General features: G+C 41.2%; 1 protein-coding gene across 1 annotated transcript in view; it reads right to left on the bottom strand.

Annotated features, from left to right (window-relative positions):
• Positions 1-16,644, bottom strand: part of LOC105918945 (methyl-CpG-binding domain protein 5) — a 52,006-nt gene continuing 35,362 nt past the window's right edge. The window contains exons 6-10 of the mRNA XM_036128160.1: positions 8,816-9,012; positions 5,759-6,868; positions 2,120-2,193; positions 1,963-2,035; positions 1-1,881 (exon numbers count right to left, since the gene is read on the bottom strand). Of these exons, the coding sequence (XP_035984053.1) occupies positions 1,819-1,881; positions 1,963-2,035; positions 2,120-2,193; positions 5,759-6,868; positions 8,816-9,012 (1,517 nt within the window). The 3' untranslated portion in view covers positions 1-1,818. The remainder of the gene's footprint in view (positions 1,882-1,962; positions 2,036-2,119; positions 2,194-5,758; positions 6,869-8,815; positions 9,013-16,644) is intronic.

Here is a 16,644-nt window from a genome sequence, read left to right as displayed (position 1 = left end):
TTTTTTTTTTAGTCAGGCAGCTGCTTGGACAACCATACTGGTAGCTGGATGTGCTTCTGTAGGACCAGCTCTGGAGCTCAGGTACTGGTCCGGTTGGAGGAAACATCTTAAGCTGTGAGAGTACAGAGGAGTTTGAATACATTATAAAAAAAAAAAAAAAAAAAAAAGGGAGAAATAAGCAGATTAAAAGAAAACAAAAGCAGAGCACTGAAGGTAGCTAAGGATGCAGTCGATCCATCGCTTGGTTTATTGCACTTGATCATTCGGTAGCTATTTCAGGTCGTTGATCTGGCGGAGCAGCAGATTTCCATGCAGAGTTTCCCCGATACTGTCCATACTGTAGTGTTAAAACTGCATTTAATACCTCCACATCTGCCTTTTTCTGAGGTTAATATTCATAAATAACACGGTCTTTATACCAAAACACCTCATGACACAATGCGTAACATAACGAGCAATCTTGAATGCCAAAACTTCTTAAATAAAAGACGGGACACATGATCTGCTGTTCACCTGTTAAAAAAACAAAAAACAAAAAAACAAAACAGGAAACAAAAAAAAAAAACATACATATACACATATAAGGCTTTAGTTCTCAACTCTTGGTAGTATTATTGCCATCTAGCATATTTGTAAAGCTTAAAATAAATATGGAGTACTGTACATAAATAATTTACATCAACAAGCAACAAAAAAAACAGAAACAAAAAAAAAAGGCCTCTAAATAAGAAGAAAATGCTTCCGTCAAGTTAGTGTTTCCTTTCCATGATCTAAACTCTGAGGTTGGTTAGTCCACCTAAAGCTATAGTTGTGGTAAAAGTAACTAAAATACTGTACAGACAAGCATGAGAACAGTCGAATCGGCGACGGAGGCTGAAATTACGAAGGAAAAATCCACCTTTAAACGGCAACGCTTGGGTTAAATTTAGCGGTTGAGGAGTGTCAAATTGAGAAAAAGCAGGGTTTATATTTTCCTGGAGATATGACTTCTTTTTTTGTTTTTTAATCCGAACGTTAATTTAAGGTGGATTATTCCTCCCTAAAAGCGCCTGATTGGAGCTGTCCTGTCTCGGGTGAAGCTGGTGGAGGGAAATAAAACACGGGGCACTTTCTGCTGGTAAAGTTCATTCTGTTCAGGGTTCTGAAGGAAACGCCCGAAGCCCGACACTCGGCTGGAGAAAAGAAGGAAAACGGCACGACTGACGGTTCGTCTTATAAAAAAAGCTTTAGGCTCCCGTCTCGTCTGTCCTGCGCGCGCGGCACCGGACAAGACACCCGAGACGTTGGTACACTTCTACTGCTTTGTTTTTGTACAATAAAAGATAAAATGTGCATTAGGTACGCTTGTACATGGACATTGTACAATATTTACATACAATTCTTAATAGCAGGAAATTTCAGGATTATCTATATACATATTGAAAATGTATCAGAAATATTTGGACTGTCTATTTTTCTTAAATATGTAAGGTAATGCTTGTAGCTTTTTTTTTTTTTTTGCTTTTTTTTGTTTATTTTACTATCTTATACTAGAAAAAAATAGTTAATTCAGTGAACTGTAGACAAATTGCAACTGTTTTTAGGTGTTTGTTTGTTTTTTTAAATATTGTTCTCTCTTTTTTTTTTCCTCTTTACAGTTAAAACTGTATCGGTGATTGGAGCTTCCAGCACCTTCTGTGGTCACAAAGTCAAGTCGGTATCAGGGAACGAGGTTTGTACCACTGAGAGTCCATGTGTAGCACCTGTTGACGAGCAGGGATGGCCCAACGGGAGCCGCCGCTGGCTCCCAGGACGTTCCTGGGCCGGACACATTCAATGTTATCTGGAGATTTTCCTCCTCTTGGGCTTGGGCAGCATCAGCTGACGGTCCCTGGATGGGAGCTGGAGACACATTTTGTCAGATATTCACGTTTATGTGATCTGAAACATGCAAAAAAAAACCCAAAAAACGATGATACTCACTGTGCCCGACATCTTATCGAGCTCACTCATGGCCTCGTGGAGAGCAGCTTGCAGGGGGTTGTTCAGTTTGGGCCTGCAGGAAAACAGCTCGTTTCATTACTGCCATAGAAACCGCCAACGCGGCGTAAAAAAAAAAAAAAACAAGAGAGCTTCTTACTTCAGGCCTCTCTTGGCGGCTCGGTCAAGTGCCTCCAAGTCGTGGGTTAGTGTTTTCAGCTTCTCCGGCTCCACCTGCAGGGAGAGGCGGTAACGGTTCAGAGGTGTTTAGGTTTCTGACGGAGTCGAGGGACACGGCGATAAACCGCTGTGCCGATAGAGCACAACTTTCAATGTTTTAGACCAGGGATGTGCAACTTCCATGATAAAGAGGGCCACATTTTTTTCAGCACGACCATTGGAGGGCCACATGACCACGCACTTCAAATAATTGGATATGAAAGACGCTACAAATTATTCTCAATAAGAACAAATTTTAGGTGAATTTATATCTGTATGTTTAGTGCACCAACATATAACTGTTTTCTGCATATTAATGCATTTCAATATGTCCTTAAGCAAAAGACAAACAGTTTGCTTTAAAAAATAAAATGCAAAAAAGGAATTTAAACTCCTCCATATCAATGCATTCAGGAGCATGGGTCATTTCAAATTTACAAGGAAAGAGAAATAATGTGTCTATCCAGAAACTGTGTGGGCTTTCTTACAATACTGAATGCTCTATAATTGTATTTCTGTTACTTTTTGATTATGCACATCTGTTAGCTTTTTATTCTGAAAAATCTAATGTCCCATGCTCCTGAATGCACCATAGCTTTCTGACGCTCACGAATGCATCACACTGGTCTATGAACGCGGTGCTGTGTAGATGCATGTTTGATCTTCTGTTTAAGACAAAGCTTTGCAGTTTCAAAACTCACGTAGGCTCTCACGGTTTATTGTTGTGTGTGAATAACAAGAGACCAAAAAAAAAATAAAAAAATTCCCATGCCCGTACTTTTTCCCATTTTGTCTGAAAAATGTGACTTTCTCGGTCAAGTTTTCCCTTTATTCCACTGCAAGTGGCCATGGCTCTTGACTTTCTTCCTCGCTGTTGCAAAGCGGCCCGTGCCCACTATTGTTTGGGTACAGCCCTCTATTGGTCAAAAGTATAATTACAAGTTTTGTTTATTATTATTATTAAATTATTATTGATCTATTCGCGGGCCGCACTGAGTGATGACGAGGGCCGTGTGCGGCCCCCGGGCCACCAGTTGCCCATCCCTGTTCTAGACTAACATCTTTCTATGTTTTCTAACACGTTCCCCTAATGAGGTTGTAGAGGGATCTGTGTGTGTGTGAGAGAGATTTAATGAGTAAAAGTACGCTTAGAAATGAGACGTGCCGATACAACGTATGCAGTAGGGCTGGACATCATTTTGATCTATAATTAAGTTCAAAGCATAAATTTTAAGTGCAGCCTTATTTTTAGATACAAACAATTTAAACTCAACCTTTTATTCAACCAAGTTTTTACCAAAAAAAAATGCACGTTTTTAAAAAAATAAAAGAACCTGCGCTCTCTGAACTCTTTAAAGGGGGCGGAGCTTGGTTCCTGGGTCTGCGTTGTGATTGGTTGGGAGGATGTAACAATGTAATATTAACCTACATGATAGAATGAAATGAAAAGGAAGGAAAACATTTATTCTATTGAACTTTATATTGACCCCTTTTCTCCCCTTATTGCACCACATGTCAATCGATCGATATATATTGTAATTGAATTATCGTCCGGTCAGTGCGGCTCTTCCTCTGAAGCGGCACTATTCTCCTAGACTCTAGAGGGCAGCGTTGCGCTCCTACGCCACACGCACTACACATAGAAGTAGAAAACATTTCCAACATTTTAAAACATCTGCCTTTCTTCTAAGAGTAACAGTGATTACCGACCAGGAACTTACAATCATTTGCTGATCACGATGATCTTTTCTGGCCGAATAATACAAAATATCTATATTTATGAACATGATTCATGTAAGAAGAAAGCCACGATGGAGGCGGTAACCATGATGGATGGTGGAGGATGCATCACGCTGAGGGGAAGGTCACAGTGCTTCAGAAAGGGTTGGAGGTTCAGCTTCCTAACATGCAGCCAGAGCTACAAGGGAACTGTTTAAAATCACAGCATTATAATGTGTTTGAATGGCCTAGTCAAAGCCCAGAGCTAAATCCAGTTGAGAATCTGCGGTTAGACTAGAAAACAGACTCGTTACCATCTGTTTCCCAAGACTTTCAGTCTCCAGACGTGGAAAACTGGTGGAGACACAAACCTGAAGACCTACAGTGGAAGGTGATTCTGCTAGGTTCTATTTATTTATTTATTCGATTTATTTAGACCAGGGGTGTCCAAACTTTTCGTTACATGGGTCAAAATTGTCAATTAAAAAGAACTCGAGGGCCACAAAAATAAATACAATTGTTTTAAGCCTTTTTTTTTATTTTACCTGCTCTGCAAAATATGCTCATTTAAAAAAGGTAAAAAAAAGTGTTTTGCTCATTTTTTTCATGTTAAAAGATTTGCAAATTATTTTGAATAATGTAATTAGACTCATTAACAATAATAAAGTCTTTTTGGTCCAGCAATATAAGAACAGTATTTGGGTCGGCTGGTCTTGCTGTAATTAGCCAATTTTAATAACTTAATTAAAAGCAGATTTTAATGCATCAAAGTCTGCATTTGAGTAATTAAATATCATTGGATAGATCTTACTATGAAATTAAAGAGAAGGTAAAAAATGTGTTTATTAAAAAGATGAATACTTTGTGTTGTACTTAACATTTTAAACTGTGGGATTTTAACTTTTCACGTTGGACACGCCTGGCTTGGACCCTCTGAGTTGGACTCACTGAGCTATATAATACACTGGAGTGCTGAGTTTGCCGAAAAACTGAAGTCACTGGCCGCCATCTTGCTACTCCCTACTCTCACAGAATCCCACAGGATTTGGTTGCAACAACAAGCAGTTTTCTGGCTGAGTGAAAACGTTTCACAGGTAATTCTACAGTCAGTGGATGTACTAACACTATAAACTACTAGGAAATTATGTGCTGAAATATTTTACATGTAATTCATATTAAATATAAATATAATATATATATATATATATATATATATATATATATATATATATATATATATATATATATATATATATATATATATATATATATATATATATATAAAGTATGTGTATATGTGTATATATGTATATATGTATACACGTATGTAAATATATGTTTTTGTATATTGTTATTTATATATTTATAAATGTTATATACATATATTTAAATAGATAAAATGCGAAATATTTCAGCACATGACTTTCTCAGTACTTGATAGTTTTAGAACATAACATAAAACTATATGGCATTTGACATTTTAAAAGTTTTAAGCCTCCCCTTGAACATGAGAAAATCCTCGTTATTCGATGCTGTAGCGCACATATTCCCTAGTTACTGGGGGGAAATAGGGAGTACCAATATGGCGGCTGGTGGCTTCAAAGCGACTCGTTCTAACAGACGGCGATTAGCACTCCAGTGTATAATATCGCTCAGTGATTGGACTCTGGTGTCCTTCTCTGATCTTTCTCACAGTTAAAGAAGCTGATTTGCCACAAAGACCCACGTTGGCCCTGCAACCAGCGGTTAAAACGTCTTTAAAGACTTTGACTTGGATCATAGACGCTCAGACACCACCTTCAGCTTCAGAATAAAACGAGTATCTCAGTTCTGGCTGGTAAAGAGGAGTGAGGCGTCTCACCTTGGCCTGCTCTCGCAGCTGCATGGCAGCGCAGTGCACCTGCTCGTCCCCGGCCAGCTTGGCGGGCCAAGGCGGGAAGCCCTTCAGCTGACCCCAGACCAGCTCCCCCATGTTGAAGGTCCTGGAGCGGTAGTGGAGGAGCTCGGAGGAGGGCGAGTCGGGCTGCCGCAGGTCCTCCTCGCTGCTCAGGCTCTTGGTGTCGGAGGGGCTGGGGGCCATGCCGTTGAAGCTGCCGTTGTAGTGGCTGTAGTCTTTGGGCGTGGCCAGGGGCCCCTCCAGGCTGGTGGAGGAGCCGGGGGACTGGTCGTCCCCCGTCAGCTCCTGCCGCGGGGGGCCCAGGACGTCCCCGTAGGCCCTGGCGTTGAAGTGGGGGGTGGCGCCGTTGATGTGGGCGCACCGCTCCACGGTTTGCTCCAGACGCTCCTTGTAGTTGGCGGGCGTCCGGCTGCAGTTGTTGAACCGGTCGAAGAAGGTCTTATCGTGGGGGACGGGGAGGCCGTGGTCGTTGGAGCCCTCGCCGGGGCAGGGGGGAGCGGGCGCCAGGCTGGCGGGCCTCTCCATCAGAGGGCTGCTTCTCACCTGGGTGGAGCACTCCAGGAACTCCTCGCCCCCCCAGGCGTTGCTGCCCTGCGAGTCGAAGCCTCCCCCGTGGGGCGTCTCTCCGTCCCACTGCCCCCGGGGGGTTCCTCGGCCCGGGGAGCGGAAGTAGTCGTTGGTGTCCGGGCCGTCCGGCGTGCTCTTCCCCGGATCCATGTTCTTCTGGCCGCGCCTCACCTGCCTCTGTCTGGGTAACGTCTCGCCGTCCTGGTGCCCGTGCAGCACTGCGCTGACCGCCTGGGGGAGGTTGACAGGCTCCCCCATGTTGGCGGTGAAGGCACTCATGGCACTGAGGGCGGGCACCGGGCTGGCCTGCGTGGTCCCGCTCACCGTGGTGGTGATGGTGACGTGCATGCCCTTGCTGGCGGCGTCCACCACGGCTCTGTAAATGGCGTCCACCACCTCCGGCCCTCCGCCGGGGCCCCGCTCAGAACCGGGCGGGCATGACGGGAGCCCCTCGCTTTGGGGCTGCTGCTGCTCCTCCCCGAACGGTGGGTGGGGCAACATTCCCTGCTGCGGAGACAGACATTAAACATGATGTCGTCAAAAACACAAAACAGGGTTCCCACACCTTGGTGAACATCAAATTCAAGGACCTTTCAAGGACTTTCCAGGACCAATTTCCTCAAATTCAAGGACAACACGTGGCGGCATTTACCTAGCCTCGTGAGACCATCCTGATCTCGCGAGCTTTCAAGGTTTCACTCGCAGATCAGTCTGGATACTCTCCGTTAAAGAAAATTTGGAGCAGTTCACCAAACGAACGTCCAATCAGCATTGGCTTTGAGGCGGGTTGAGGTGTGACGCAACGGGAAGCGCGACAGTTCAGTCTAAAGAACATGGCGGCTTCAGCCGATGAAACTAGCGTTAGCGTGGCTATCGAGCAAGTTTTATCGGCATTACAGAGTATTTCTTTGCTGAGCTAACGAGTCTTTACCTGCAGCAGCAAGAGTAGCTTGGCTTGTGGTCGTCGCTCTGTTACGAGCGACGACGAATCTGATTGGTTCATTTGGCCCGTCTATCACCAACATAGGCCAATCAGCTAACCAGTATTTTCGCCCCTTCCCAAAATAACTTCAACGGAAGGTTTCCAGATGGATATGCGGAGCAAATCTATCTGGCGGAGTCAGGTTAGCATTTACCTACTGTGACCGCTGAATAGATTATCCAGGGTTCCTACAGCATAAGGCAACTTAAATTCAAGACTTTTTAATGGCACATGAAATAAAAAGTTAAGACCAACTTCATGATAAACATAAAAAACCTCACCCAAATATTTATTTTAACATAAACCATTACTTTCTGGCCCAGTTGACATGTTGAAAATATATCTGTAATTTGTGTGTTTTTTTTTTTTTTAGCTTTCTTTCTAAATGGAATGTTTTTCAAAATTTTAAACAACTACTGAACTGAATTCACAAACTTTGTTTTGTTCCCTACTAAAATAAACTATAAATCAGTTTTAAAAACCACTACATAACCAGTGCCAACTCTTTTTCCCAGCTATGGTCCGGCTGCAACAGTTTTTATTGGTTCCGCTATCGGGACGGAACCAATAATGGTTACATTGAGCCGTTCGGTATATTTAAAAAAATGTATAATTGTGTCAATTATTTTACTGTTTGGTAAGGATTACAAAAATAAAATCCTATTCATGACCTGGTAAAAATTTTAAGACCTAAGAAGGACTGATTTAAGACATTTTAATGCCAATTAAGGCCTTAGTTTTAGGTTACAGAATTCAATGCCTTTTAAGACTTTTTAAGGATCCGCGGGAACCCTGTTATCATATTTTAATACAATGCAAATTCAATAAAAGATTAAACGGCATAGAAGTTGTTGGGTCAGAAGCAATGCAAGAAAGTGGACTTAATTTATAGCCTACAGTGATATTGATCATATTCATAGCCTACATTTATATCCACAGTACATGGCTATGCCATACTACATTACATATAAGATGTACATTAGTCTACCGTTTCATGGAATTTTATGGAAAAAAGTGCAGCATTGAGATGTTCAGAATTATATCAATTTGTTTCACTTACTTTCATCTTTGATTAAGCTAGTTTTTGACTTTGACTCTGAAAAGTCGCTAAATATAGCAACAAAGTCGCTGAGTTGGCAACACTGCGTGAATGTAACCTATTGGACGCATGTAGGCCTAAACCGTAGCCTAGCAACTAACGAAGAAGAGCGTACGTACTTTTGCAAATTAAAAGTCTGCGGAATCAACATAATTTTAAAAGATCGTGTGGTAGTAAAATAATGACATGAGTCGTCATCCGTGTGAACTTTCAACCCCACAAAAAAATTCAAGGACTTTCAAGGACAAGGTGTTTTTTTTTTTTTGGCTGTTTTCAAGAACTTTCAAGGGCCTTGAATTTATTTTTTCAGATTCACAAACTTTCAAGGATTTCAAGGACCCGTGGGAACCCTGACAAAAGGAGCGAAGCCCACCTGGTAGTTGGGATAGAGGCAGGACATGGAGCCGCCATTGCTGCCGTCTTTGTAGTGTGGGTTGTCAGAGAAGTGCTGCTGCCCCTGGTAGGCCGGGTGTGAGGACACCGCCTGTGGCATTCCCTGGTGGACCTGCTGTTGGTACAGCTGACCTCCGCCAGCGTTGACGTGTGGCTGCAGGGTCCCAATGCCACAGCCTGAAAAAACAAGGCAAAAAAACAATTTTTATTCTATTGAAAATAACGCACAGCTCTTTTAGGGTCCCGGTGAAGCATAAATACAGCCTCACAGTTATAACTCCAGCCCAAACCATCATACTTGAACCCACCACCAGGGCTGGGTATCATCCAGGATTCACGATATAGCTCAGCTTGGCTTGATCTGACTCCATTATCACTTTCAAATTAATGCCCAAAGTCATTAAATCAACAAAACCAGCCAATTATTATATTTATGTTCAATTTATTGACCACGGATATATTAACAATGCATTTGGTTGAATGCATTTAACGTATCAAAGAAACCAAAAATGTTCCCAAACGTCTGATTTTAGGGACGAAGGCGCTTCTAAAATCTGTCTCCCTTGCTCTTCCTCGCTGTGAACAGTAATGGCTGTAATAACGCCCCCTAGGGGTTGGGAGGTATATCGACACTAAAAGCCAGAATATCGATATTCAATCTTTTTTTTTTAATAAACATCAATATTAATCTTTATATCGATTTTTATGCACAGCTCTATCCACCACCATGCTTGAATTTGTAGTCCGTGAAACATGTCGTGCCATCGAGCAAACGCTCCAATAAACCGTTTTTGTCACTAAATCAATAAAGTTAATAATAATTGAACTTTATTGATCTCATAATGGAGAAATTCACTTCTGCATCTTAACCCATCCCCTTGGGGAGCAGTGGGCTGCCACTGTGCGGCGCCTGCAGAGCAATTGGGGGTTAAGGGTCTTGCTCAGGGACCCAGAATGGCAGCTTGTGGGAGTTGAACTCAGAACCTCTGGGACCGAAGCTCTGTGCTCTGACCACTAGGCCACCACTCGCACTTTTGTCTAAAAAAAAATAAATAAAAAAATCTGAGGATACATGTGTACTCGTATGCACTTTCTATGCAGCAAAAATCTACGTATGCATCTTGACTGCTGCATTATGGGTAATTCTGGCGCTGAGAGTGACTCATCGTAAAGTCCGTCTCCCGCTCTGTGATTGGCGAGAGTCTGGAATCTTACCAGACTGCCTTGAGGAGGACGAGTTGCGGCGCATCCTACGCCGAGGTTAGCGTTTCATTTTAATCCGCCGATAAATGTACGCTAGAAGCATAATACGCGTGTATTTACGCTACGTAACGCCTAAATTAGACTGAAGTTCTTACTTCAGACGTTATACGCTCCCGTTTGGCAGGGAATAAACAGGAAGACAACATGTTCACTTCTGAAATTTTCCCAAAAGTCGAGTCTCAGTAGAAGTCACCACTGATTCCACTCATTTTTGCCTTTCCTCTGGCAACATGTCGCCAACTAGAGGAAGGAAGACCAAGGCGCGCCTTCTACTTGCTGCTCTTTCCATGTGGCGATGGTTCTTTTCAGAGCAGAAACACACACCTGTGGAGCGTACTTTACATTGTCTGGTGTACATCTACGCTTTTAAAAACACGCCTGTAAGCCGCGCTGCTTACGTTACTCATTACATTACGAACCCGGTGTATTTCCTCCTTTAGTGTTAGGCAGTCTGGCTGCATCTGATTTTCTCCAAACATGGTGAAAATGTGTATTATAACCATCTTTCCTCTCTTCAGGGTTCCTACAGCATAAGGCAAGTTAAATTCAAGACTTTTTAAAGGGGAAGTCCGGTCAACAAGGAAAAATCAGGGTATCATTAGCTATAACTAAAACTAATACGTTTGTGGTTATTTAATGAACTTATCTTTAATCAATAAGAAAATAAAAACATAAATTGTCGTCTGAATCACTGTGTATGGGGGCTGACATTACTGCCCATATTTGGGCAGTAAGGGGCGTTTGACATCACATCCTGGGGCGTGGAAAAGCGGAAGCGGCGACAGCATTTCTCTCCGCTTTCCATGCAAAGTCAATAGGAGCCGTTCTACACAGCTGCGATCATCAATAATTTTTTCGGATTTCCAGAGGACTTCACCGCTGACATTCCCACGAGCAATTGCTAAAGGAACAATGCCCACGTACATGGCCATCGGATGTTCCAACACAACTGGTAAAAGTGGAAAAAACATTGCTTATTTCAACACAGTCACTTCAGCGATCTCTCCTCCGCTGTGTGTGTGTGTGTGTGTGTTTGTGTCTGTGTGTGCGCGCGCTCAGCTGCAGCGCCGTGCAAAGCTGTGCTCCGCCCAGCATGTGCTGGAATGCTCTTATATTTTAATACTTATACTATAATAATCAGCTAACTTAAGTCACTTCAGCGATCTCTCCTCCGCTGTGTGTGTGTGTGTGTGTTTGTGTGCGCGCTCCACGGCTCAAAGCCGTGCTGCGCCGAGCGCGCACATACACACACACACACACACACACACAGGCGTGTATAGATATATTCTGTAGGACCCGACTGAGTTTGCAATGGAAAAAGGTGCGCTGGATTCCGTCAAAAGTCCGGTTTCTGTCAAGAAACTCTTCTAAAACATCCATATCGCTATCAGATGATGATGACTCCACAGAACTCTCATCACTGTCACTAAGTACTTAATCACTCTCTGCTTCGTACAGAACACCAGCCCTCGCCATCTTGGAAAATAGTGCGCGTGACAAACAGAGCGTTGAAACTTGCTCAACAGCGGGTCCGCCGAGTGACGTCAAAAAATGGGAGGTGACAGTACTATTCTTGACCAAGATGGATTCCTCCAAATAAACATGATTAAATGAGAATTATTATTAATTAAAAAAACTTATAATTTTTTGCACAGTATGTAGTAGTTTTATATTTAAAGTACTTTCAGCAGTTTGAATTCTGATTTTGACCGGACTTCTCCTTTAAGACTTTTTAATGCCACTTGAAATAGAAAGTTAAGCCCAACGATAAACAAGATAAACCTTGTTGCGACAACTTCACCCAAATGTTTATTTTAACATAAACCATTACTTTCTGGCCCAGTAGACATGTTTAAAATTTTGAAAAACATTCCATATAGGAAGAAAGCTAAAAACACACAAATTACAGATATATTTTTAACAACTACTGAACTGAATTCACAAACTTTGTTTTGTTCCCTACTAAAATAAACTATAAATCAGTTTTAAAAACCCACAACATAACCAGTGCCAACTCTTTTTCGCAGCTATGGTCCGGCCGCAACAGTTTTTATTGGTTCTGCTATCGGGACGGAACCAATAATGGTTACATTGAGCCGTTTGGTAAATTAAAAAATGTATAATTGTGTCAATTATTTTACTGTTTGGTAAGGATTACAAAAATAAAATCCTATTTATGACCTGGTAACAATTTTAAGACCTAAGAAAGACTGATTTAAGACATTTTAATGCCAATTAAGGCCTTAGTTTTATATTACAGCATTCAATGCCTTTTAAGACTTTTTAAGGATCCGCAGGAACCCTGTCTCTTGTTCCTGAAGTCACATGATTCATACTAGGGCTGAACGATTTTGTAAAACAATCTAATTGCGATTTTCTTTTCTTAATATTGCGATTTAATGCGATTTTTTTTCCAGTTTAATTTATCATGTGTTTCAAAATATATACAAACCACAAATCAATTTGTTTCCCCGCCATGTGGATTAGTTGCTAAAAGACCCGCAGCATCTAAACTCGGAGCAGTAATGATTGCGTTCTGACTACAATATATTTCAACCAAAATCGCAATTTTGACTTTTCTCTGCATTAACCACAAGCAACAAAAATGTTCTCTAAATAAAGATGTTTGTCAACAAGGACTATTTTAAATATGAACTTTTAATGTTTCTATTAATCAGAATATTATTCAAGAGAACAGCTTTTAATTTAATTGGACATCAATCCTTGTTGAACATAAAGTGCAAAGTCCAACCAACAAGCAAGTCTATGTATTAAACTGATTGACCAGTACTTAATGCTTTGTATGATTATATAAACTCTAAAACAAGTAATAAAGTTAGATTATCTCACTGCTGCAACTGTTTTCCCTTCCATGTGGAGGCAAACCCACTTTAAACATTTTACCAACACCTAATGGACGTGTCTAATTCACTAATTGTTACATAGCCAAAAATTGCAGACCTCTGCGATTTGGAAATTACGTTATTTTAAATCACGATTATATTGAAAATGCGATTAATTGTTTAGCCCTAGTTCATCCCTGGTTTCACAGAGACACCTGTTCTAGGCTTCAAAGTGATAATAAAGCAAATATAACCTAAACGAGCATGTTGTAAATATTCAACATTTGTCTAAATCAGAGGTGTCCAAACTTTTTGGCATGTTGGCCGAAATTCTGAAGTCAAAAGTACTCGAGGGCCAAAAAATGGATAATAACGATAAAAATAACCCAGAAATGATGTTGTGATTCTTTTACCTGCTTCACAAAATATGATGATTTCAATTAAACAAATTATTCTGAGTTTCTGAAGGAAAAGGATGTTAAATCACTGTAGATCCAAAGCTAAAAACGGGTTTTGCTTTATTAAAAGATGGTCAAGCAGTTTGCTAATTATGTTAGACTCAACTGAAAATAAAAGAAACCTGAATTATTTTTGGTCTCGCAATATGAGAACTGGATTTGGGTCGGTATTTATTTTAAAACACTGTATTTAGCTAATTTTAATAAAAATTTGATGGAAAAAAAAGCGTTAAATGCACAAAAATACAGTAATATGTCAAACATACGGCCCGCCGAACAATTTAGTCCGGCCCTGTGACTAAATGCATTATCAATATAAAAAAAAAAAAAAAAAAAATTTTTTTTTTTTTTTTTTTCCAGTGTCCTGTCTGTCAATGTGGCAACAAGATGCCACAACAAGCTCATCAGATTTGACTTTCACAAGTGGACAAGATAAAAGGAAGAGAATGATAAAACAATTATTGAAAAAAAAAAACATGTACTTCGTTTAATTGAAAATCTGCCGTTCCTTTATTGTCCACGAGGGGCGCTGTGTTTTAATTAGCAGGTTAAGCTTCAGGTGTGGAAAAATTCAAATCATTTCTTAATTTTTATCTGTTTGATGTATTTTGTCATGCAGGACAGTGTTTTTAAGTTCCAAAAAATGTGAATAAATGTTTTTTAACATTGTACAATCACTGTGATCAGTTCTTATGCATGATGCACTTAAGTAAATGTAAAACTGAGTAAAAGTATTGTTGAAATTGCACATACTTTTCTTAAAAACGCTGAGGTTATTCATAATGTATTGTGTAAAAGTGAAATTAACTTAATATAAAAATCAACAAAAAGTCCACTTTTATTAGTTCTATTTAATCTTGCAATGAGTTTACTCGTGTGGCCCTCTTGAGATCAGATTAAGCTGAATGCGGCCCCTAAACCAAAATGAGTTTGACACCCCTGCCTCAGACAGATGAGGTCATATTTACTATGAAATTAAATAGAATGTAAAAAGTGTGGTTATTAAAACATGAATATATTGTGTTGTAAGATGAAAATCTGTCTGCATTAATTTTAGCCTAATAGAAATAAAATGTTTCCATCTCCATCAGCCAAATTTTTCCAGTAGACCAAATGCAGTTGGGGGGGGCCACACAGAATCAGTCCAGGGGCCACAAACGGCCCCCGGGCCACAAATGGACATGCCTGGCCTAAATGATCATTAAAGCAGATTAAATTGGTTTCCCCATCCATCGCACTTTATTCCTATATTCTAAATAAATAAATCAACGGCCGAGCTGCTGGAAGCCCGTTTCAGAGCGGAGACCCACTAGAGGGAAAAGTTGCCCATTAACAATCTGGTGCAGCCCAAACCAACAGATGGACGAGCTGCCAGATGAACAGTGCAGCCAGACTTGTTAGCAAAGCGTCCGAGGAGAGCCCGCGAACAAAGTCCATCAAGGCCACGGCTGCGTCGGCCAACGAGATGAGCGGGCCCCGGCAGACAAAGCCCGGCCACATCCACCATTCCAAGGCCCCCCCCCCCCCCCCCCCGGACATGTGTTTCTGTGGGTGTGAACACGCAGGAGCGGCGACTGGAGCAGCTGGTGTGATGCTACGTCGCTGAAGGGCAGCTGTGTGTGCTCTCTTTTCTTCCCAACACCCCCCCCTTTCTCTTTTCTCTCTCCACTACTGACCCCCTCCCCCCCGTCCTCCCCACATCCTCCGCTAGCGCTATGATATAGTGACGGCTGTTGCTGGGGGGACGCTGCCATGGAGACCAAGTGATGATTGGTGGTGCTGTCCGCAGCCAGGAAGCTCGTTGGGGGAGAACGGTGGGTGAGTGACGGGAGGGGGGGGGGGGATTTAAGGCGGCGGCGGGGGGATGGGGGCGGCTGTCAACTGGATACAGGGGTCCAGGGGAGTTTACAATAAACTTTTGAGTATTTGTTAATGGTGGCAGTGGGTGGGGCGGGTTGGGGGGGGGCAGCAGCTGTATCCAGACAGATGGTTCAAGGCTACAGCTCAGATGTCAGTCTAGCTCGGTTTCTACGACTCTTTTAAAAATGTCGAGGAACGGAAAACTCCGGAAAACGTGACATCTGCCACCAAAGTGGAAATATTATTATTCCAGGGTTTGAGTCGAGAATAAAAACAGAAACCGGTCTCCCCTGCTTTAATGGGGCGTGTTGTGATCATAGCCTGGTGCTGGTCTGAAAACAACACCTAAATTATATAAGATATATTAATATCACTGTTTTGTCTGATATTAGCTTTAATTCCCTTTTAACACCAGGAAAAAGCGGCCACTCTGCTTCAGTTTAACACCCCACAATCCTTTGCTGCATCACATGACCGCACAAACGCTAAAGCTTTACGATACAGACACGTTGATTAATGTCGATTAATGTTCAGCATTCCCACTGAAAATGTTAAGCTTAACCTTTATTACTCTCGTTATAAAACATCGAAAATCTTTAAAATTTCTTCATGGCATGTATGGCAAAAAGTATTTGCACCCCGGCATGTTTTAATTTTTTTGTTTTATGTCCTTATTACATGATTAGAATCAAAACATTTTGATACAAAAAGCAGTTTTCAAATGGTAAATCCTGTAGAATCTAATGATTAATTAGGTAAAACCTTCCTGACGTATCAAGTAGGATACATTATCTCCTGTAGTAACACTTTATGCCCTGATCTGAAGAAATTCACGAATAGGAGAGAAACTACGACTAATAACAGCGTTTCATCATACCCACACTGAAACATGCTGGTGTTAGTTTGATGGTCTGCTGGAGAACATTTAGTCATCATTAATTACTTAAATCACTACAGGAAAACTGCATTTTTTATTTGCTGAGGTTATCTGATATTAAAATTTACCACAGAGTTTTAGAGCCACTGTAGATACAACAACAACAAAAAGTGGCTGCAGAGGAGTACATTTTTTACAATAAAACTCAAAACTTGAACGTCTGTAAAAGTCTGAATACCTGATGCAGAAAATATAAGAGAAGAAAATATTCCAAGATTAAAAAGGTGAGAAATAAATTATAATATTGAAATCAGGGAATTCTCTGAGGTGGTAAACTCAGAGGATCTCTGGTATATTTTGTCATATTTCTAAGACTGAAGTGGTAAATTACACGCCTGACAAAGTGAGGAAGAATCTCTGATGCACATCGCCTAAATTTACCATTTAAGACTCAGACGTTTCAGCATTTTTTATTGCAAATGTAACTTAAATCCAAAAGAAAATCCTA

The sequence above is a fragment of the Fundulus heteroclitus genome, chromosome 24, assembly GCF_011125445.2.
Source record: "Fundulus heteroclitus isolate FHET01 chromosome 24, MU-UCD_Fhet_4.1, whole genome shotgun sequence".
Taxonomy (NCBI): Eukaryota; Metazoa; Chordata; class Actinopteri; order Cyprinodontiformes; family Fundulidae; genus Fundulus; species Fundulus heteroclitus.
The sequence above is the reverse complement of the archived record's forward strand: the minus strand, read 5'-3'. Positions and strand labels throughout refer to the sequence as shown.